Genomic DNA, 23,421 nt, shown 5'->3' with positions numbered 1-23,421 from the left:
CCACTTTGAACTAAATAAGCTGTTTGAAATGGTCTGTCCATTAAGTGGATCAGAGCCAAAATCTGATTTTTTTTGTCTGAGATAATTTCATGCATATTTGCTAAAACAACAGCCCAAGATGGTGTTTGGTATCAAACTTTATAGGTACAGTACTTGAGCTTTGCTACACATAAGCCTGGGATGATGTGCTGCAAGTTCTGTATGAGGAAACACAAAGTCCATTCCTCAGAGTTTGCCTCGCATTGTGGACTCTGGGATTTACTCCTGGTTTAAATAGATCTTTGATTAAAAAGACCAGTTTCCTGGTCCTAACAATGGTTTCAGATTCCAAAGATTATTGATACTAGATTTTTGGGATCCTTTTGTTCTTCTTTGGCCTCTGGTGCAGAAAAATCTATAGATGTAGATATTCTACAAAGCAGTAAACAGGAAACTCATTTGGGTAATCATTTAATATCTTCAAGCACGTATTTGATGTTTAGAAGTAACTGGAGTCAGTTCTACAGCACAGAAACAAACTCTTCAACCCAGCTTGTCCACACTGACCAAGCTTGTCTAATTTCCCTGGATTTGGCCCTAATCCCTCTAGAGCAGTGGTTTTCAAGCTGCCCCTCAAACTCGCATTCCAAATAACCAATCCTGTGTGATTAGTAAGGGATTGCTTAAGATGGTATGTGAGTGGAAAGAAAAAGGTTTGATAACCTCTGTTTTAATTGTCCCTCATTGACTCGTTATGTGCATGGTTTCAGAACTCCAAAGGAAATGGACAAATGATGATTTTTCTCAAGTAAAATATTTCAGTAACATTTGGGTCGAGAACAGTGATTCTCAATCTTTCCTTCCCACTCACAAACCACCTGAACCAATCCCTTACTAATCACAGAACACTTATTACAATGGGATTGCTTAAGGTGGAATGTGAGTTTATGGATGCAGTTTGAAAACCACTGCTCCAAAGTTTTCCTATCCACGTACCTGTCTGATCATGATTTTTGTCCCTGCTTCTACCTCTTGCGCCTCATTCCATTGATTACCCGCTCTTGAGGAGGTAACCCTACAGGAGCCTTAAATCTTTCTCCTTTCACCCTCTAGATACACATATTCTTGGCGGGTGGCGGGTGGAGGGAAGGCGGGGTCAGATATCTGACTATTTATATGCCTTGTGATTTATAAACCTCTTGAGGTTTCCTCTTTGCTTTCTACGTTCCAGGGAGACAAGTCTCAATCAATTCAGTCCTCATAATTTAAGTCTTCCAGACATAGCAGCAGATCTTTAATGTGTATTTTTTAGATTAATATCCTTCCTATAGCTGCACAATCTTCCAAGTGTGGTTTCACTAAAGTCCTCTACAGTTGTAGCATGATGTTCCTGCTTCTGTATTCAATTCCCTGACCAACGAATGCAAGCATGCCAGATACCATCTTGTCTATCTGTGCATCTTTTTCATGGAATTAATCTGATAAACCTTCATTAAAGTCTTTCTTGAAGTATAATCCATCTTTAGTAGTGAGATCATTGGATATGTTTTTCAGAAAAGGCTGGAAACCAAGTCGAGCAGCATCTGTGGAAAGCGAAAAGGTTTATGGGGCTTGAAAATCTCATGAAACTGGGAAAGTGAAAAGTTAAAGTTGCAAAGTGAGTGGGGTAGGTATGGATAAGATAAAAAGAAATAGAGACTTTAAAAGAATGAGCTCCAGATAAAAGTCCATTAATGAGATGAAATGAGTAAAGGAGCATAAATCTGTAACATGAGAGGAGGAAATGTCCGCAGGTCAGAATGTGTTAGCAGGAGAAAGCTGAACTAATGTTACTACAGTAGAGGTGGCAAGATTTGTGAAAAGCAAGCAAGTGATATGAAGCTGCACCTAGTCTTGAAAGCTGCAATATCCTCAGATGAAAAAAAAAGGTGCTGTTCATCAAGCTTGCAGTACGCCTCTTACAACATTGCAGGAGGTAATGGATGGTTCAAAGTAGGATGGAGAATCAAACGACAGGCTATTAGAAACTTGGTTTGGCCAACAAAGTCAGGGCCTCATTTGTGTTTTGTTTTGCCAATTATAGAGCACTGCAATTCTGTTAAACACTATGTTGGAAGAACTGCTGCTTCACTTGGAAAGATTGTTTGGGTCCCTGCACAGAAGGAAAATGGTTAAAATGACCTGTAGGAAATAGCAGGTCAGATTGTGCTAGGAGAATTTAATGTCCACTTCTCTTACAGAGTAAATTATTTCCTTTGTCTTGCTTTCTCTGCAAATTACAACTAATGACTAATGTTTCTCAGTTCTGACGAAGGGCTTTTATTTAAAAAAAAAATCAACATTGTTTCTCTTTTTGTAATTACTGCCTAACCCTGCTGTTCATTTCCAGTGCTTTCTATTTCTGGATTAGATTTGCAGTATCTCCAACTTTTTTTTCTGTACACATTGTTCCAGGTATGGTCTCATCAGTCCCGTGTAATTGCAACAGGATGACCTTGCTTTCCTACTCAATGCCATATGCCACCTTAATTGCATGCTGTAGTTCCATATTAACTTGTGGTAATTTGTGTAGAAGAATACTGGGATATTTTAGAAAAAACAAACATTGTCGTCTCTCACCATTTAACTTTTTCTCTGCCCCTTTTCCTACCAAAGATGATTATATTTTTCCACATTAAATTCTATCCGAGTGTCCTCTCCCATTAATTTTTTTCTGTTAATAAGGCTTCTCTATCTACAGTTTGTATATCCTCCAAGTTGGTATCAGCAGACCTACACATGTTACTTTTTCCATCAGTGAGGAGTTGGAAGCCTTGAAGCAACCAACGATTTAATTTCTCAACCTGAAAATGACCTTTTCTTTGTTCTCACTTTCTGTTGTTTTGCCCCATTTGTCAAAAGTTTCTTGCTGCATATCCTAAAACCATTTCAGGAAAGATTGTGAAATTCTAATGTAACAGTAAAGAATTGAACTGAAAGTGCACTTCATTTGTTGGGTAAATTCAAGTGGATTGATATTTGGAGTTAATAGTGAGAGCAAAAATTGAACCATCTTATGAATATTTATAAATTTTGCAATAAGTGGAAGGCAATGAGGTGCTCAGTGGTGCAGCTAGTAGAGTTGATGTTTTGTTGCATCAGCATCACTGGCTGAGTGAAGTTTCTCTGCGTTTCTTCTCTTTCCCCCCCCCCACCACCCACCCCATCTCCACTCCTCAGGGTGCTCTGGATTCCTCTCACGTTCCAAGGATGTGTGAGATTAATTGGCCACTGAAAATTGCCTCTCATGTAGGGGTGTTGATAGGAATGTAGGGAGAATAAAATGAAACTGGGGTAATTAAAGTGGCAACCTTAGTGTAATGATTAGCGCCACACTCTTACAGGACCAGAATTGAACATGAAAATCTACAAATGATGTGATTGTAGTTCATAAAGAAATGCTAGAGTAACTCCAAATTATGCCATGTTCTTTATGGAGCAAAGATACATAACTAACATTTCCAGACTGAGCCTTTCATCAAAGTATGAGCTAAAGGTAAGCAGCCACCTGAGTAAACTGGTGGTAGTGGAGGTGGTGGTGGGGAGGGGGGGGAGGGGGGATGGAGCGGTGTGGTGACATAGGAGCATAGGCAAGAGGCATTGTGGAAAGGGGTGGGCGGGCTCAAGGAAAAAAGGCTGTGATCAGAGAGGAGACAACTCTCTGAATGGAGAAGGTGGGGGTGAGAACAGGGGGGAGAAAATGGTGGGTTGGGGAAGTCGGAAGTCAGAGGAGGGAAGTCAGGGGGGTCGGGGAATTTGGAGGAGGAGGGGGGTCAGGGAGGTCGGAGGGTTGGGGGAGTTGGAGGAAAGGGGGGCAGGGGGAAGGCAGGTGGGGAGGTGGAGGCTGAAAGATATGTCAGCAATCATTAGTTCGTTAGTTCTTAACGTTTCTTTGAAGAGGGATTGTTATACATATTTTTTTCTTTGTGTAATAGATTACTAACCTCAAGACCAGTTCAAGTAAATTACAATTTGAAAAATTCTAACAAACCTTGTCAACAGAGAAGGTTGTTGCAGTTATTCAATAGTTCTAGTCATAGTGTATATCAAAGCTAGCAATGGTAATAAATTTCGGAGAGTTTGTTGCAACTCGGTAGGTCAAATACCTTTATAGAATAGCACACCCAAGTGCAAATAGTCTAATTAAAGCGGACCCTACCAATGTATTCAACAGCTTGGATTTTCTGCAAATTAATAGCATAATATGTTGCCCAAATCAGCTAGTTCACTACCTGTTGTAATTTTTGTAATTTAAATCATGAACCTGCCATACACGCAAATTCTGGGTTTCAAACTCAATTGGCAAGTAAGCTGATTCTTTGGCCTCTGGAGAATTTTCCCTCTGTCTGCATGGTTATTTTCTGTTGGGATTTTAATTGGTGGAACTTTTGATCTCTGGATTAACTTCTCTGCTTTTTCTGAAGTACATAAGTTGAAGGAATTTCCTGAGCACTTAGAGGGAATGTTGTTATAATAGCATTGTCTTTGCACATGGATTTGTTTCATATCCTTGGCTGCAAGTTTTTCCTTTAGTACTGTATTTGGTTCAGAATCATCTGAATTACTCCATTCATAACCATATATTGACCTAATCTCTTTAATTCAGCCTTTTTCCTACTCTTCTTTGTTCTTTAAAGAGCATCTTGGGTTCAACATTTACACATAGATGTCCCAAGATTTATCTCAGCAACTTTTAAAATCAGATTGTCTATTTGAAGCAATTATGTTCAGAATTAGCATGCTTTCTTTCCCATTTTTTTCAGTGTAAAAATTCTCAAGTGGTTCTGTGAATTTGCTCATTGGCAAGTGACACATGAGTTTATCAAATGCTGTTTGTAATCTGATAAAATTTTAAACATTACCTGCCTCTGTCTCTATTTCACCCACCCCCCCACTCCACACCAAGCTTCGGTCCTGGATTCACCTTTAGTGTACTGCCCTGCATCTCATTCCTCCCACTTTACTTTTTATGCTGACTATCTTCCTTCTCCATGAAGTACCAATGCAAAATCTTGACTTTAAATGCCAATAATTCCTCCTCTCTCCTCACCCAGCCTCCTTCCAAGATATTGCTTATTTGTTGGAGTTCGTCTGGCAGCTCGTTTTTTGCTCCCAATTCTTACAACTGCAGAGTCTTCCTAATTTAAGGTTTTTGGCTTGTTTAAAATGTCAGGTGAACTCATCCTTTCCTTAAATTGAACTTATAAGCTTTCTAAAAAAAATTTGGTGAAATTTTCAGTCTTATTCCTTTTGGTTCCAGGAACAGAAATCTAATGCTGATTTGAAGATTTGATTTCTTTATTACAATAAAATGTCTTTGCATTTAAAAATAAGTCATTACTGTAATTTTTCTTCAATTGCCTGTTAGGAAAAATGAAATCGAAATTCAGTGGCTAGCTGAAATAAAAGCTATCATTGCCGAAACTTCAAGATATTTTGGTTTACATTTTAAATGATCTGTGAGATGTATCTTTCCCATCCACAGGTATTCATATTCAACTTGCCTTCATATATCTTCTAATTTTCTGTGATGGGGTAAGCTGCAAGCTTTTTCCACTGTCAAATTTTTTTATTCCTTCCTCTTCCAAACTCCCCTAGCATTTTGTAAATTCATTAACGAAAGCATCTGATTTTCTGTCCAAATTGCACACGTGTTTGCGTTGTCTGGCTGTCAGTATTGAAAGTTGAAACGCTTTTAGCTTTTAAACACATGACAGAATCCATGGGTCCCACTACAGCAAGTAAACAAGGGTTTTCCTTTAAATGTAAGTTTATATTTTGAGTTGTTTCTAATTGTTATGGTCTTCATATAGCTGTGTGCTGAGTTCCAAATCTGTGTCATCTGTTAACAGATTAATATATTTCAACGGGTAACTTGAGAATTTGTTGTGTTCTGTAGGAGTAGTTGAAGGAGATCTGGCTGCAGTAGAAGCTTACAAGTCATCTGGAAGTGACATTGCTCGTCAGCTGGTCTCAGATGAAGTGCGTCTGTTGAATCGTCCTTCTGCTTTTGATGTAGGTTACACGCTTGTGCATCTCGCAATCCGTTTTCAAAGACAGGACATGTTAGCAATTTTGTTGACTGAGGTAAGTTAACCAATAGAACTTCCTCATCTTTTGATTTAATTACCCCCTCCACCCCTTCCCCTCACCCTTAATCTCTTCATGACCCCCATTTCTGTTTGTCAAAATGTCTATAAAAACATACAGTAAATGCAGGAGGAACTCAGCCATTCTCGCAACGAGTAAAGATGTATTACTGAGGTATTGGGCCTGAGCCCTTCTTCAAGGTATGTGAAGAAACAGACAGGTGTCTCAAAGACTGAAAGGTGGAAGAATGGGAGGGAAAGGAGTCAGACCAACAAACAAAAGGTCTTAATTGGAAAGTGAGAATTGATTTTGCCTCTATGAAAGGAGATGGAGGGAGAGGGCTTAATTTTCACGGAAACCAGAGAAGTTGATGTTAATGCCATCTGGTTGGAGGGTGCCCAGATGGAGGATGAGGAGGAGTTCCTCCATTTTGCGGATGGTCTCATTCTGGCAGTGCATGTGACCATGGACAAACATGTCAGCAAGGGAATGGGACGGGACATTGAAATGGGTGACCACTAGGAGATCCATGCTTTTGCTTTTTCCCTTGAGATTTCACAGAGGATCTTTCTCTTGAAGAGATTTTGCAGTGGAGTTGATGTCAGCTGAGTGGCAGGTTAAGTTTAGTGTAGGAAATGCATAGCAGAATTTTGTAAACAAAAAAGAGATGGTGTCAGTATAAATTTAAGTAGAATTTTTCTACTTCATTCATTTTGTATTAGTGAAGGATATTAATATGAGGCTTGATATTCCTGACCAGTCTGTGTTCCTGGCTGCATCCTTAAAACCTATATGAGCCAACTGGCTGGAATTTTTACAGACCTCAGACTCTCGCAACAATGATCAGAGATCCCACCTGCTTGAAAAGGTCTTCCATTATTCCATTGCCCAAGACGACCCTCAATGACTATCGCTCAATGGCACAGACATCAACCCTCAATGACTATCGCTCATGTCTCCCCTAAACTTACCTTCCTTTCACTTTCTACAGATGTCCTATGGTGTTTGCTATTCTCACTCTGGTAAAAAAGTGCTGGCTGTGTACCTTATCTATCTCTCACAACCTTATAGATATTGTCACCTTTTTTCCTCCACTCCAAAGAGAAAAGTCTAGCTTTGTTTACCTTGCCTCATAAAACTTGTTTTCCAATCTAGGCAACGTCCTGGTGAATCTCCTCTGCACCCTCCATAGTTTCCACATCCTTCCTATAATGAGGTTATCAGAACTGAAAATACTCTATCTGGTCTCGCTAGAGATTAGTAGAGTTGATTAATACTATTAATGTAAAATATATATTAGTCCAATGTAATTTTTTTGCATCATTTATATCATACCACAGAAATTAGGTAGATTGAAATCAAATTTCTCAGATCAATGTTTTGGGTGTGTTGAAGATGTAGGAACTTTCTTGCATTCTATAAAACTCTTTTGGGCAGATTTACAGAATTTTTTGGAACAAGTTAAAGGAACTCTTTTCCTGCAAAGTCTGGATTTATTTTTATTAGGAAACATTGAAAGTATAAGACCTAAATTAAAATTATCAATATAAAAATTGAAATTTGTTAAATTAGTGTTAGTGGAGGCAAGGCAACGTATTGCAGTTACTTGGAAATCTGATACATCTTTCGGTATGCCAAGATGGTTTGCAGAGAAATTCAAAGTTGTATCCCTTTGGAAAAAAAATTACATATAGTTTGAGAAATAAATACACAGCTTTTGCAAATTTGGTGCTCAAATGTCCAATATTAGGATTTAGTTTGCAATAATGTCCGTTCTATGCCTCTAGATTCTCCTCTGAATTGTAATGAAAAATTCTTGTGTTAGACAATATCTCTCTATGCAATCCTAAAAAATTCTTTTATTTTTTCTTGTATGTTTATATACCTATATTATGTTAATTTTTTGAGGGGGTGTTGGGAGGTTGGGGTATCATGCATGTAACCTTGCTTTTTTTAATGGAACTTGTATAATTATATCAATTTTGATTACTACATGAAAAGAAAATTTTTAAATAAAATATTTAAAAAAAAACATATTTGTAGAATTGCAACATGACCTCTTGAAAATTAAACCCAACTAATGAAGTCCAGCATCCCATAGGCCTTCTTAACCATGCTATCAACCTGCATGACAACCTTGAGATGTATGGATTTGGACCCCAAGATTCCCCCTGTTCCTCCACACTAAGTATCTGACCATTAACCCTGTAATCAGCTTTCGGGTTTGACCTTCCAAAATACATCACTTCACATTTATCTGGATTGAACTCCATCTGCCACATTTCTGCCGAACTCTTGTTTATATCCTTTTGTAACCCATGACAACCTTCAACACTATCCACAACCTCTCTAATCTTCATGTCATTATTTGAGTAATCTCTCAGATCATTTTATTGCAGGGCAACTAACATTGATACAGTAATTCAGCTTGACTGTGTTGAAGAAGGAAGGCAGAAATAACATAGCTGTAGAAATGTGTTGAATCACAGACACCGGCTTTGATTTCTACATTAAAGTACATGTTGCAAAATAACTTGAAATGTTAGCTGCTCAGCAAGGCACAGTGGTTTAACTGTTTTTACTGCTACCAAATCTATTCTAGTGCTGACCTGTACTGCCAATTGAGTTGTTTTTAACTTCTCTCCCCCTCAACTCAAAACAAAAGCACATTAGTGAAAACTTAATGCAGTACACATAGGTATTGGAGAAACTCAACAGGTCATGCAGCATCCAAGCAAAGCACAAGGCAACTTTCCTAACCCTCTGAAGTGAAACTAGAAAGTCTGCAGATTCTGTGATTGTAGTAAATACACAAAAGTGCTGGAGAAACTCAGCAGATCCCAGTGGGTCCATAAGAGGAAAAGATGTATAACCAACATTTGGGGCCTGAGCCCTTGGTCAAAAGAAGGGCAGGCATGTGAATAAAAGGATGAAGGATGAGGGAAGAAGGGGCAGGGGAGGAGCACAAACCAACAGAGCAGAGGCTTTTGATCTCTGCTCTTTCCCCCTATCACTTCTCATCTTTCCTCTCCCACCTGTATCCACCTATTACCTGCTGGCCTGTGCTCCTCTTCCCCACCGCCTCCCCCAACCTTTATTTGGGTGTCTTCCTGATTTTTGGCACCCCTGAAGAAGGACCCGGGTCCAAAATGTTGACTGTCTCGTGCTTTCTCTGGATAATGCGTGACCTGCTGAGCTTCTCCAGCACTTTTGTATACTCACTGCACGTGCTTTGTTTACCTCAGTGAAAGCTTGTATTTTTTTTCAGTTTTCCACCTTTGCAGTGGATAAACTACTGTACTGGGCCAAATAAAAATAAATATTTTTTAACATTTAAAAGTTACTAGTTGGGGGTGGGGGAAGAATAGATGTCAATCTAACGATAGAACATGAGGTTTCACTTCTTAATAATTTCTCATGGTTAACATTTTTATCAGAACATAATGGGAAAAGCAAATTTTAAGTTAGAGATTTGGAATACAAAATACCGGAAATAGAGTGATCAAGCAGCACGTGTGTAGAGGGAAATCAAGTTACAATTCCAATCAATGACCTGTGATATGATATGAAATCTCATTGATCTGAAGTCTTAGTAGCATCAGATTTCCAATATCAACAGGAGTTTGATTTGCACCATTGGAACCTCTTGGATGCCTTTTTTTTTGATTGTTTATTTAATAATTGGTGATTTTTAATTTCTAGGTTTCTCAACAAGCTGCTAAGTGCATCCCTGCAATGGTATGCCCAGAACTCACTGAACAGATAAGGCGTGAAATAGCTGCATCACTTCATCAACGGAAGGGAGACTTTGCTTGTTACTTCCTTACTGATCTGGTGACGTTTACATTACCTGCAGGTACCAATTATATTCAAAAGGTCATATGTGGATGGTTTAATAAACATGTTATTTGATTCCATGGAGGGCACCCCGTAAAGTAAATCCATTTTCCATGTTGAATGTTTTTTAATAAGTGAATGCGCGCTTGAGGTTAGATGTATTATTGCTAGTATCAATTTTCTCAGAAATCTGATTGTTAATTTCACTTATCCAGAGCAATTTTGTTTCATTCAGATGCAAGGCTTTACCCCACCAGGTGGGATAGAACTTTAAACCCCCAGTGATTTTTATATTGTAATTTCAGCAGTAGCATTGATTTTAGTGACTTTTGTATCCATTAAATATTTGCATCTAAAGAGATGAAAACTGAAGGAATCGATCAAAAATGGATCTGAAACTATATTAACAGTGACCATTAGCTTGATGAAAGGAATGGAGTTTAGAGTATTGTAAGATGTGGAAAACTGATGAGGTGGTTGGATTTGGGCACAACAGGCGGATTACACGTCTAACAGTTGAGTATTTTCATTTTGTTCTGAGTAGTTGCATCCAAAGAACTATTTAATCATATTTTTTTTGACTGATGGCTGCTCTGATGTCTTGGCGACTTTAGTCGGAAGTTGAGCCCTACTGAGATATAATCTGCAATTTGAATTGGATGATCTCAATCTATTCTCAGAGTGATTGATGCAAAGCTCATTTTGTTTGGAGAGTTTTCTGGAAAAGTAGTTACTTCCATGTTCTATGCTCTCCAACTGTAGCAGAAGTTTTAGAAGCTGCTCTTTGGTTAGACTGTGATTAATTTCTAAATCTTAAACTGATACCCTTGTAGTTGTGGCTCTACTTGATAGTCGTATCATTTTGTAACTACCGTTACGTTGCCCACATCATATTTAGAACAAATGCTGATGGATTTATTTGTGCTGATATTTGAGACCACCACAACCTTTCACCCATATCAGCATTGCTAACACAAACTGCAAACTTAACAACAACGCTACAACCTACTTTAATCGCATTCTACAGCTTAGGTCTTTTTCCTGATTTGTTGCAGTTTGACAAGGAGAACTACTCAATAGTAATCTTTTAAGTACTGTATATTTTGGAGTACAAGTTGAGTTGTGAAACCCAAAAAAAATCTCTCAAAAAAGAGGGGCAGACTTGTACGCCGGATATACTTTGAGACCTTAAATTCAGCTCAAAATCCAATCCATGCTGAGTCGGCGTACAAGTTGACCGTTGAAAACCAAAATAAATCCAATTGCGTCAGATTTTTAGTGAGATTTTTATCGAAAACAACAGCACATTTAGAACCCTTCAAATTGCTCTCACTGATTTCGTCTGAAGCAAAGTTGGCAGCAAGTATATCCATACTCTCAGTGTTTAAACAATCATCATATGGCTGAGGAGACGGTTTCAGCTTCGTCATTAGTGTCCCATAACAAATCATCTTCTCTGCCATCAATTGTACAAGATAAACCAAACATTTTGAAAGATTTTATCAGTCTCTAACTTTGTCCCATGCTTTGAGCATGAAGTAACACGGCACATCAAGTAATGCAACGTGTATTGCCCCGCCTTTTGAAAATGACTTTCCTGCACTCGACATCCATGTATTCCATTCCGCGTGCACATAGTCTTTGAATGGCTTGTTCAAGAAGACATCGAGAGGTTGCAATATAGACGTCAAACCACCCGGGTTAATTTCCATTTAAGTATTATAATAATGCTAATCTACTTTTAGTATTCTCAGTTAAGTGGCTATGAAATATATCCCAGACCAGCAAACTCCATTCTTTGTGTAAACTGCCTGGCCGCCTGTTCCACACATTGTCTGTCTATACTTTTACAACATTTTCATCCATCCATCCATCCTTTTTCATGAAAATGTACAAAAATACCTGCAAGGAATGTTAGTTTCAGTTTAATTTTGCATTTGAAGATTACCATGGGTCTTAACTTGGTCCTGTCAGCTATACACGACAACGCCATGCTAAATCTGGTCCTTTCATTGGCTTGCACTTCTGGTTTGCACAGTTTTCACACCTTTCCATTCCACTGTTCTATTGCTTATCATGTCAAAATTCATGGGGGGTTCGTCCATGTTTCTGATATTTGCCAATGCAAACGGGTGTTTCTGCTGGTTATGTGTAATAAACTGGTGAAAACTTACAACTTTATGATCAAGATCTTTTGGTAGTGTCTGTGCAATTTTTGTAGTTTTATCGTAATATCAGATTTTTCCTGTTTGTGAAACAGTTGCACCAGCCGACTGTAACCTCAAAATCATTGCAGAGGTCTGGGTACGACTTGGCCCACTGCAGTGCAAATGGTCTTATTTTATTTTGGGTGACTATGTAGCAATCTTGCCTCTGTTCATGTACCATTCTGCAACATAATTGTCAAGCTCTGGCCGACAAGTGATTTTTTTTTCCTCAATGAACATTGCCTTTTTGGTATTTTTCTTAAAGTCTCTTCTTCCTTCCTCCCATCTCTTACCAACTTCTCATATACATCAAATTTCCTTGCAGCAGCGTAGTTGTTGGTTTTCGTGGTCATTTCTATCACTTTCAACTTAAAACTTGCTTCATACTTTCGTCGCAAGTTTAGTTGTGTCGATGGACCCTCCTTGATATTTTTCACCTCCAGCCAATGCCCAGCAGATCAATCTGCGCGATCTTTGGGAGTCGACATATACTCCAGTCAATGGCCCGTCTCGGGCATTGTGATCTTTGGGAGTTGACTTGTATGCAGGCCAACTCAGGCATCCCGAAAATTTGGGTCGACTTATACTCCCGATATACCATAAAACCCTTAAAATGAGGCTGAAAAATGGGGTCAACTTATACGCTGAAATATACAGTATCTCAAATATGCTTCAAATTCTGTCTATGGTGTAGTGTAATTAGAATGTTGAGACTCAACTGATATTTCAAATTAATTTAATTTGGATCTTTTTAATTCAGAATTATTAGACACCATGCAGAAATCGGGAGGAATTGAAAAAAGTAGTTTTGCTTTTGGAATTTCCATCTTTGGTTTTAGCTATTTTGTCCAAGAACTTTTCTTGCCATGTATTTTACTACTGGTACTTCTGAAAATTCTAATGAATGTGTATTTTGTTGTCTGATTTTTAAAAAAAAAAAAATCTCCAAATTACTTGCCATGCAAACTCGTGCTAGATGCCCCTTTGGGGCTGAGTAACTTGAGGTACTTCTTCTGGCTATCAATCCCATAGTCAGTTTATGGCATTTGATATGTGCATCCTGGGGCAGCTGTACCGATCCTTGACAGATACTGTTTGCCACGTACTTGGCAGGTGAGGCCTAGAGGGGCAGCAGGGGCAGAAGCTGTTGTAGCGCTTCCTGTTCCTTTTCTCTGTTGCTTCTTGAGCTTGTTCTCAGCAGCGTCCACATCCTTCCTGATGGTCTCCCTCCACTGTGCGTGATCTTGAGCCAGATCCTCCCATAGGGGAATTTCAGCTTTCTTGAGGCTCCTGTGCAGAACATCCTTGTGCTGTAGTCGCTGGCCTCCTTGTTTTTGGGTACCACTGGACAGTTGGGCATACAAGATGAACTTATGCAGTCTTCTGTCAGTCATTTTGACATGTTCTGCCCAGTGCAGTTGTGCTGACATCACCAAGGTTGAAACTGCTGGCATTCCGGCTCGAGAAAGGATGTCATTATTGGAGCCCTTGTCTCACCAGGTGATCTTCATCAGAGAACGTAGGTGCTGCTGCTACAGTTGTAGCTAATGTAAATCACTCTGATATCGGCACTATGTTTCTCATCCATATAGCAAGCGGCCCTGTACTCCTTGCATTTGGTGGCCATCGTGATGTTCTGTAGCCAAATCTTATCTTTCAGCTGACCAAAGGCAAGGCAGGCCTTTCTGGCTCTTCACGCAATCTATACATCTAGAGAAGCTGAGGATGTTAATATACTGCCCAAGTAAAAAACTTGTTGATAGCGTTGATGACCCTCGTCTCAATGAGAACAGTTAGTTCTTCTAGCTTGAGCCAGTGGCCAGTTGATACAAAACTTCTGTATTTTTCAGGCTGATTGTCAATCCAAAGCTCTTGACAGCACTGGCAAAGTGACTGGTGATTTCCTGTAAGTCTTCAAGAGAGTGGGCAACCAGTGCACAGTCATCAGTGAACTGTAGCTCATGCACCACCATGTCCCTGACTTTTGTTTTTGCTCTAATTCTTGTGTGGTTGAGGAACCCACCATCAGCCCTCATTTGTAGTAAGACCCTTAACTTCAGGTCTGATATGGCATCCTGAAGAACAGAAGTGAAGAATAGTCCAAACCGAATGGGAGCCAAAACAAAACCCTGTTTTATGCCATTGTTGATGGAAACATACAAAGGAACTTGAGGTACTCTCGCCTAATGATCTCCTTACCTGAGCAAAACACAAACCGCTGCAGCAACTCGATGGGTCAGACATCTGGAAGCAGGTGCATAGTCAACCTTTCAGTTGAAGAGTGTGCATCAGGACTCTGCTTGGTTTACAATTTGTTAGTTATGCAAATGCTATGGAATTGAAAGAATAATTTGTGGAAGCACTATTCAATCACTATTTTAAGCAGAATTCCTTAGGTAATCATTTAAATTAAAATGCACATTGTTATTAATCATAATCTCAATTGAGTTATTGGTTAACTAATGTTGAAATTCATGGTTTAACTGTTATAATATTCTGCTGCTCAGTCGTTGATGGACTGTCGTGCACATTTATCAGTTAATTTTGAAGATGGAAAGTTGTTCTTAGTCATATTGAAAGTAGTAGCCAATACACAATGTGCTGCCAACTGTGGCAATGCACATCAATGTGTCAAGGAATAATTAGACCAGATTTTAAAGTCATTAATTTTTCCCTGACCCCACAAAAAGAATCAGAGAAGGTCTATAGGACTTTTTTTGGAATGGATGGGTTGCGTTGTATCTTGGCTTGTATTTGTTGGAGTTGAAAGACTGAGAGAAGGCTTGACTGAAACATGAAGAATCTTGACAGGATGGATATTAAGTGCATTTCCTCTTGGAGAATTTAGAATTTCTGAAGGTTGTAAGTTTATGTAAATTGCACAAAAATAAGTGGAACCATAGTCTTGGAATATCTTTCTCATCAGAGCTAGATAAATTGATAGGGAAGACTTAAAGGATGTGCTGTAATCTTATTAAATCAGGCACACTTGAAGGAGTGAGTCGATAATTAGATAGTTACCGTTTTCCTGATTTACATGTTCATATCCAGTCATGTCGTTTAAATGCCCATGATACATTCAGTGAAATAGGACTTTATGCGATTTGGAGGTTGTGTGAACACCATATGGAATACTGTGGCGTACCTGTAAAATTTTCAAAAGAAAAATTAACATAGAAACATAGAAGATAGGAGCAGGAGTAGGTCATTCGACCCTTCGAGCCTGCTTCGCCATTCAACGAGATTATGGCTGAACTTAAAGTTCAGTTCCCCGTCCCCGCCTTCTCTCCGTAACCTTTAATACCCTTATACTGAAGAAATCGGTCTAATTCCCTCTTCAATATATTTAATGAACCTGCCTCTACTGCCCTCTGGCAATGAATTCCACAGATTCACCACTCTCTGGGTCAAGAAATTCCTCCTCATCTCGGTCCTAAATGGTTTGCCTATTATCTTCAAACCATGGCCCCGGGTTCTGGATTTTCCCATCGAGTACAATCCCAATTTGTGCAATCTTTCCTCATAAGTCATTCCTGCCATTCCAGGTAAACACAGATAACGCTACAACACTCAAGAGACGCATGATACATAGATTGGATGCTGTTGCGTACAGTCAAAGCATACACTGTTATACAGTAAACCTTTATTTGTAATGGGGAAAGTTCATGTTAAAGTAACAATAGAAAATACAGTACATAAGACAGCAACATATGTGTTTATAATGACTATCAAGTCATATATATTATAGTTTATATATGTACTGTACCATTATACACCTGGCAGTGCAATCACTTTGTAACTTTATGGGACCACGGACGTATATGTGGTCGGACATTGCCCGAATATACGTTACGCGGTAATTACATGACTGTAATTATCATTCTAATAAACCAACTCTCAATAGTTGACAGTTATTAAATATATATTAAACATTTCACAGTTCAACTTAAATAATTTAAAACTACAATAATACAAATGCCATATGCACACTATATACAAGTCTGGCATTCAATTATATCAGTTTCACAGGTGGGTAACGACTGATGAAAATAATATGATCCACTGAGTCGATACTATGGATACAAGAGCAGGTCAGTAGCTCGATATCACGCAGCAAATTATTGGTCTCGAACTCTCCAAAATCCAACCACAAGAGAAAGGTTGTGGGATTCTGACCACTTGATTTGTTGAGCATAACTTCAACACCACACAGTATGAAATAATTCTGTTTGATTATTTATATTGTGACTTTAGTATCTACCATCTACAAGATGCAGACGTCTACTTGTAAATGTTCTTCCAAAAGAAGGAACTCCTTTTATCAATTTTGACCACCTAGGAGAAGCATCAGAAGATAGCCACCTGTAACTTGGCCTCCCAGCTGGCACACTCAGTTGTTCCTCAATTTGTCAGATGGATGTGCAGAGTTCAAAAAGATGGTACACCATCACCTTTTCAATGGCAAACAATCCTGGGTTTGATAGTGACCCCAAATCCCACCGTGAATATTTAAAGAATATTCTTCATTTTCCTTTCTCTTTATAATAATGGTGAAACAATTTTATCCAGAGATAAAGGGCACAGTGAATTATACAAAAGAGATTGGATGCCTCTGTTTGATGGAGGCATCAGTATTTACTGATTAGCCCAAACAGGCAAGCCATGCAGAGACATCAAGTATTGTAAACAAATGTGTGACGACATGCATGAAAATATACAGAATAAAATAAAATTTAATACCTGACAAAAATGCAGATAATGCATTGAATATTTGTATCAAGACATCTTGCAAACAATGATATTTAATTTATTGGTTTCTGATCCCATAAATAATTTCAGCTCTTGAATGATAATTGTCCCTCTGACAAACAAAGCAATAATGTTTTCAATAGAAATAGAATGATCAGTGCTACTCAGGATGTGTTTACATGAACTCTGTAAGGTTACTGCATTTGAAGATTTGTAGTGAGGCATTTTGAATTAACGTCAGCACGTACAAAGTTTTCGATTTCTCCGCCAATGTTGATTCTGAACTAATATCTAATGAGAGATAATCCAACAATAAGTTAGATTCTGTGTGGTATTAATTATTTTTCAGGAGATGCATGTGGAAATGTGTTGACACTTACTTGAATAGGGTAAGCCTTGTAATAAGGGAGCATATATGATTTGCCAAGAATAGAAGTGATGGATCAATTGAGCTAATTTTAATATACTGTCTTTAAACATGGAGATTTGCTGTTCAGTATCCAACACAGAAGCACTTGTTCTACAGTTAGTAGGAAAGTAGTTCAATTGTTATCTGAAGCAGGTACCTTTATGGTTCCCCTCTATTTTCAAAAAAAAGAGTGGGGAACTGCAGACCAGTTAGCCTGACATTGTGATCGATTGCAACAGTTTTGGAAAGGTATTCAATCTATTTTTAACAGTTTATATAATATCCATCTTGTATTAGATCCCGATATATTTTTATTAGGGAACATGCAATCATTAATTGATTTAGGTTTAGAGGATTATCAGATTTCCTTTATCTATTTAGCTTTAGTCGTGGCTAAGAAATGTATAGCACTTACTTGGAAAGATAAAAATATATTAACTTTAGATAAGTGGTATTTGGAGATGAAATTTTGTTTGACTAAGGAAAGTATATCTTTTTCAATTCAGGATAAGATGTCTTTTTATAAGTTAAAGTGGACTCCGTTTGCTAAATATATGCATTTAAGTTTGATTTAAATATATGTTTAAGCGTGATATTTTAGTATTGATAAAAAAAATTTTTGTTGTTAGAATTTTTTTTAGGTTAAGTTTTATCTCTTTTTTTGTAAGTGGGTATTTTTTTTCCATATATAATATTGTTAATTTTATTAACTCTTCACTCTTTATTTTGGGGGGGAGGGCTGGACTAATTTTAAGTTAGATTACTAATATTGTGTTACAATTAACGGGGGGGTTATTTTGTGTAGTTTTCTGATGTAATATTGTAATCATATCATTTTAATTTTTTTAAATTTTTCTTTAAATGTAATTCTCAATTGTATTCATGTTATAAAATTTTAAATAAAGTCTTCAGTTAGCCTGACATCAGTGGAAGGGTAAATAAAGAAAAATCGTAGAACCACAATTAAAAATATTATTTGGATTGGCCAGAGTTAACAAGAAATAATAGTGGGGAAATAAATTTTGAAAAAATTGATATTTCTTGCTTTTGTGACAAGTCGTGCAGATAAAAGGCGCCAGCCAATGTGGTGAATTTGGATTTCCATAGAATATTCTACATAAGAGCACAGATTATTAAATGTTTTAAAGCGCAGGTTGTAATAATAAAGCAGAGTAGGAATAAGTTGGCCATTTTCAGTTGGGAAGCTGTACCTCAGGTTGTAAGAAGGGCAGAATAATTTTTACTCTATCTTTGATTTGGATGAAGGGACCTTCTGCATTTGGTGATGCATTTTGGAAGGTCAAACTTGAAAGCAGAGTACAGGGTTAATGATAGGATACTTAACAATGTGGAAGAACAAAGGGACCTTGGAGACCAAATCCATAGAACTTGCAAGGTTGCTGCAAAGGTTGAGAGGATAGTTAAGGTGGACGATGGTTTGCTGGGCTTCATTGGTCAGGGGATTGAGTTCAGGAGCATGAAGTAATGTTGGAGATCAAAAAAATCTCTTGTGAGACCACACTTAGAATATTGTGTTCTGGTCACCTCATTACAGGAAGGATGTGAAAGCTATGGAGAGGATGCAGAGGAGATTTACCAGGATGTTGCCTGGATTGGAAAGGCAACATGAGGCAAGGTTAGCAAAACTAGGGCTTTTCTCTTTGGAGAGTAGAAGCATGAGAGGTGACTTAATGGAGGTCTACAAGATTGAAAGGCTTAGAGAAGGGAGATAGCCAGCACCTTTTTCCCAAGGTGCCAGAGGACATCTGAACAAAATGAAGAGAGGAACGTTGAGGGGAGTGGTGGGTGCCTGGAATGCATTGCCAGGGTGGTGATGGAGGCTGGAACAATTGGGGCATTGAAGAGTTTGACAGGCACATGGATGAAAGAAAAATGGAAGATTAGGAGGCAGGGAAGGTCATGTTTTTTTTTGGGGTAGGCACTTTACCATAACTTCCTATGCAATTAATCTAGTTGATTGATGAAAAGTTGGGTGGTGGAGTGCAGATGCAAATTGGCTTCAATGTGCTGTGTGAATAAACAAGATATGTGGAATATAATATACAAAAACGGTAGAGGTACTCCGGTAGAACAAAATCAGGTAATTTTTAAAATTGTGTGATTTGTAAGGTTCTGGTATTTGAAGGGCCCTGAGTATCCTACAGAATCATTAAAATTAATGCACAGATTCAGCAAGCAATTAAGATGGTGAATGGTACTTTATTTCCAGAGGATTTGAGTGCTCGTAAAGGTACCTTGAGGTGGTTTCATGGGGCCCTGGGGAAATTGCATCTGGAGCATTGTGTATACTTATGATTAATGAGCCATGGTACTTAAGATAATGGAACTGCAATGAAATTCATCAGACTGATTTCTTGGGTGGGGAGTTCATCCTGTAAAATGCAAGATTAAACAGGCTGAGTTGATCTGTTTCAGTTGATGAGAGGTGATCTTGTTAAACTATACAAAATTTCACATAACTTGACAAAGTAGGTACCAAAATGTTTTTGTCTGGCAAAAGTGTCTCCAACTAGGATGCATCAAAATAAGCAATCCACCTTGTCACCAATGAGTTGTTGAATGAATGGAACTGCCTTGGTAGATTGAGGAAGGGCAGTCAGTCACTGAGTATATTCCAGATGCAGATTAGTAGGTCACACAACCAAAGTATAAAATGATAGGCACTTGCATTTTGTGCAGTTTGCATAAATTCATCAAGCATGTCTTGGAGTGAGTTGTACCTTCTCTGTTTGCATTGGTTAACTGGTTTTTCATTTCGTTAATTTCTTGCTTTTACAGTCAACTAAAATCCAAGCATTGACCTGCAGAACAACAGTGCAAAGTGCAGACCCAGCAGTGTTGGTTAACTGTTTTATTTTGGGAAGTCGCATAAAAGTTAATTTGGGTGTGGCTGTTTGTAAAATTTTAAGTTAATGTCCTATGTGGCAGAATTTATGTTTCATTTGTGTTTAAATGAAAAAGCAAATTCATTTATTTTTTAAAAAATTGCTTAATTTCATTTGAATCAAGAAAAAGTCGTATCTCAGATTTATTGTCAGAGTACATACATGACATCAAATACAACCCTGAGATTCTTTTTCCTGCAGGCGAGGCGGAGTTTCTACTTGTTGGCAGTGCAACAAAAAAAATACTCAAAAAAGGTGCATAAGTAAGAGTGAAATGTAAACAAAAATAAATGTAAAAAAAAACTGTGCAATACAGAATATAAATAATTACCAAATAATGTGCAAACTAAGAGTCCTTAATTGAGTCTGAGTATTATTCAGGAGTCTGGTGGACGTGTAGCAATGATTCTGAACCTGGTGGTAAGTCTTGTGGTACCTATACCTTTTTCTGATGGCAGCAGGGAGAACAGAGCATGTCCTGGGTGGTGCGGCTCCTTGATAATTGCTGCTGCTCTCTGACAGAAGTGTTCTCATTGGTGGCAGCTTTGTCTCTATATTGGGCTGTGCCCACTTCTCTTTGCAGGGATTTCTACGCTGCAGTATTGGTGTTCCCATATCAGGCTAAGACGCACACTTTCCACCACACATCTGTAGAAGTTTGCAGGGTCCCCAGTGTCATACCAAACCTCCGTAAACTCCTGAGGAAGTTGAGGCACTGACGTGCTTTCTTCATGATGACATTCATATATTGAGTCCAGGAAAGGTCCTCCTAGATGGTGACACCAAGGAATTTACATTTGCTCACCCTCCCCGCCTCTGATTTCCCCCAATGATCCCTCTGGTTTTCCCATTCTAAAGTCTACAATCAGCTCCTTGGTTTTGGTGACATTGATGGTGAAGTTGTTGGTGCACCATTCAGCCAAGTTTTCAATCTTCCTCCTGTGTGCTGACTCATCCCCCCCTTTTCATGCAGCCTCCGACTGGTAGTGTCCGCAAATTTAAAAATGGTGCTGTGATATCGAGTCACACAGCCCTAGGTGTAAAGTGAGTGGAGCTGTGGGTCTGCTGATTGTGGAGAAGATGTTAATGTTTCAATTTGTATTTACTGAATATTAAGATTTTAACAAAAGTAGTGAATTAAATTTTAATTTTACAGCACAGAAATGGACTGTTTGCCTTATTGTGCCCATGCATATCATTTTCAAATAGTGTGCACCAGAACCTTTTTTATTTTTGAAAATCAAATAGCTGCAGCCTGGTTTTGGGATTCATATTTTTAAACATGAAAGAAGTATTTTTGAAATTGACTGACTATATAGCATTTTGGATTTAAAACTATGGGGAAAGTTTTACGGGTCCAATTGTGCTCGTTCAGACCCAATCCCAGACTTGTTGCCTGCTCAGCTTGCCCACCCAGTCACTTCCTTGGTGTTGAGCTCTGATGGAGTTGACCTGCATATGATGAGATTTAAATTGAAAGTACCTTTGCTTATATGGAGCAGATGTTTATAAATGAGCTACTTTGGTGCTAGGTTCAATAAATAGCCATAAGAATAACGAGGAAGTGTGAAAGGTCATGGCCTCAAAATAAAGGATTAGTCTGTATTAAATATTTGGGTTTGCAGTTAATGAATCACCAATTCAGTTGAGTACATTGTTGAGCTCCAACTGATTTATTTTGCCCTCTTCAACTTGCATCAACATTGTACAACTACATTTTAAATAAAAAAAAATGGGAATCTAGCAAATGTAATTAATATATTTGGCAGAGCTTTTCAAAAACCTATTACATAATGGAAATATTTCTGTGTACAAAGGCCAAAGTGACCATTTTATCTCTGAAAGTGCATTGTCTTGGTTTGGCTGATCTGTTGGTCCTTAATCTGAATTAATGAAGTTAATATGAGGCACTTAATCCCAGAGTTAACTACTTTAACTGGGTTTGATCTAGAACCCAGTGTTAATTTAAAAAAATGAATTCTTGTTGGTGGAGACATAAATTAACAAGGAGCAGCTAAAGGCAGGTCATATCTGTCTAACTTTGTTCTTTGAAAGAAAACACTGCTCATGTGGCCTTTGTGTAGATATAAACTTTCAAAACTCATTTTATAAGGGACTTCTATTTTCTGAAAAATGCATTGTGTATTAAAGGATGGCTAAAACATTTGAATGTGGATTACCACATTGAGCACATACGTCTAAGCCATGATGGTACATTTTAAAATGAAAGTTTAATTTGAACAATAAAATTTGAATTTGTCAAAGCTTGTTAGAGGTGAAAGTAATTGTAGAAATTCTTGAATTTTGTTGTGAAAACTTGTTTGTTTGAAATCATCTCCAAGCAAAATATTTGTCCAAGCTTTATCCGTTGTGTTCAGAAAATTATATGATTACTAAATCTTTTGATAGAGTGCTTGAGGGATGGGAAGAATTTTTTTGTGCATGGTTCCTTTAGGACAACTGATTCAAAATTGAAATGACAATGATCACTTGGCTTGTGTATTTCCAGATAAATAGAGAGCACCTGTCCTATTTTATGACCAATTCTAATTGGGTGCAAGAGGCTAAAAGTAGTTAACATTTCAATTGTTAGCAAAAAATATTACAAATGAAATAATAGTATACTTCAAAAATATCTGAATTGTTTATTGTCACATAAACCGAAATGAAGTGAAGACTTTTTTGTGTTGTGACAGAATGTGTGTGTATATATAGATATATATTTTTTGGGAGATAAATTGGGAAAGGTTTGTTAGAGTAGTTCACATACAAACACTTTAAAACAGATCTTATTTAAAATACTGGAGCTCTGCCCCATGGTAGATCTACTGGCTCCAGACTTTTGAAGAGTGCTTTAGACTTCACTAATGGATTGTTGTTAACAAAAGGCAACAGATGAAATAGCATGTTGGAGCTGCTGTGTCTGGAAAAGAACTTGCTGTTTTGAGAGGGCCATGTGGTTTTGCAAGCAGAGAGTAAAACAGGCTTTTCTCTCAGAGAGCGAGAGAGAGAGAAGGAGAGAGAGAGATCACTTGTACAGTGTTATAGCCAGCAGATAGCAGCTGGAATTGGAACAGGACAAGCTGGCATGCTTATGGAAAGCCCCCTATTTTGGAAGATGACCTGGTCAAAGCCCTTGTGGTTCATGCAAGAGGAGAGGACTGGCTGTCTAATGTTTCACTTGGAATAAGAGAAACAGAAAGGA

At 38.1% G+C, this 23,421-nt stretch overlaps 1 protein-coding gene across 4 annotated transcripts in view; it reads left to right on the top strand.

Annotated features, from left to right (window-relative positions):
- Nucleotides 1-23,421, top strand: part of LOC138744120 (ubiquitin thioesterase ZRANB1) — a 57,875-nt gene that overhangs the window by 14,319 nt on the left and 20,135 nt on the right. For all 4 annotated transcript variants that reach the window (XM_069899724.1, XM_069899723.1, XM_069899721.1 and 1 more), the window contains exons 3-4: nt 5,918-6,105; nt 9,811-9,964. In XM_069899724.1, the coding sequence (XP_069755825.1) occupies nt 5,918-6,105; nt 9,811-9,964 (342 nt within the window). The remainder of the gene's footprint in view (nt 1-5,917; nt 6,106-9,810; nt 9,965-23,421) is intronic.

This window comes from Narcine bancroftii, chromosome 10 (genome assembly GCF_036971445.1).
Source record: "Narcine bancroftii isolate sNarBan1 chromosome 10, sNarBan1.hap1, whole genome shotgun sequence".
Lineage (NCBI taxonomy): Eukaryota > Metazoa > Chordata > Chondrichthyes > Torpediniformes > Narcinidae > Narcine > Narcine bancroftii.
Note: the sequence above shows the minus strand (reverse complement) of the source record. Positions and strands in the feature narration are given on the sequence as shown.